The sequence below is a fragment of the Corvus brachyrhynchos genome, unplaced genomic scaffold (genome assembly GCF_000691975.1).
Source record: "Corvus brachyrhynchos isolate BGI_N302 unplaced genomic scaffold, ASM69197v1 scaffold61, whole genome shotgun sequence".
NCBI lineage: Eukaryota > Metazoa > Chordata > Aves > Passeriformes > Corvidae > Corvus > Corvus brachyrhynchos.
Window position 1 is genome coordinate 3352311 of NW_008236478.1, and position 329 is coordinate 3352639.

The 329-nt window shown below is 57.4% G+C and overlaps 1 protein-coding gene across 1 annotated transcript in view; it reads right to left on the minus strand.

Annotated features, from left to right (window-relative positions):
* Window positions 1-127, minus strand: part of DRGX (dorsal root ganglia homeobox) — a 17070-nt gene extending 16943 nt beyond the window's left edge. The window contains exon 1 of the mRNA XM_017725856.1: window positions 7-127. Coding sequence (XP_017581345.1) covers window positions 7-127 — 121 coding nt within the window. The remainder of the gene's footprint in view (window positions 1-6) is intronic.
* Between the last annotated feature and the right edge of the window lie 202 nt (window positions 128-329).

Here is a 329-nt window from a genome sequence, read left to right on the forward strand (position 1 = left end):
GCTGACCCGCCGCGCGGGTGGACGAGGCCGCCCTGCCCTTCCTCGACCGGCGTTCGAGGGGCCGGCTGGGGCACCGCAGGTTTGTCCCCAGGCGGAGGCCGGGAGAGGGCAGATGGGCCACCGCCATGTGAACCACGTTCCATGGAGCAGACCCCTGCCTTTGTGGCCCCCCCAGTCACATCATCCGTGCCCGTCTTGCAATGTGTCACTCCCTTTCTGTTCGCTGACAAAACAGGCTAAAAAAACCACAAACAAAACAGACCCAAAAAACAGTCAAAACTTAAACCAAAGCCGAAAAAAACCCAAACCCAAGCAAAAGAAAAAGAAAA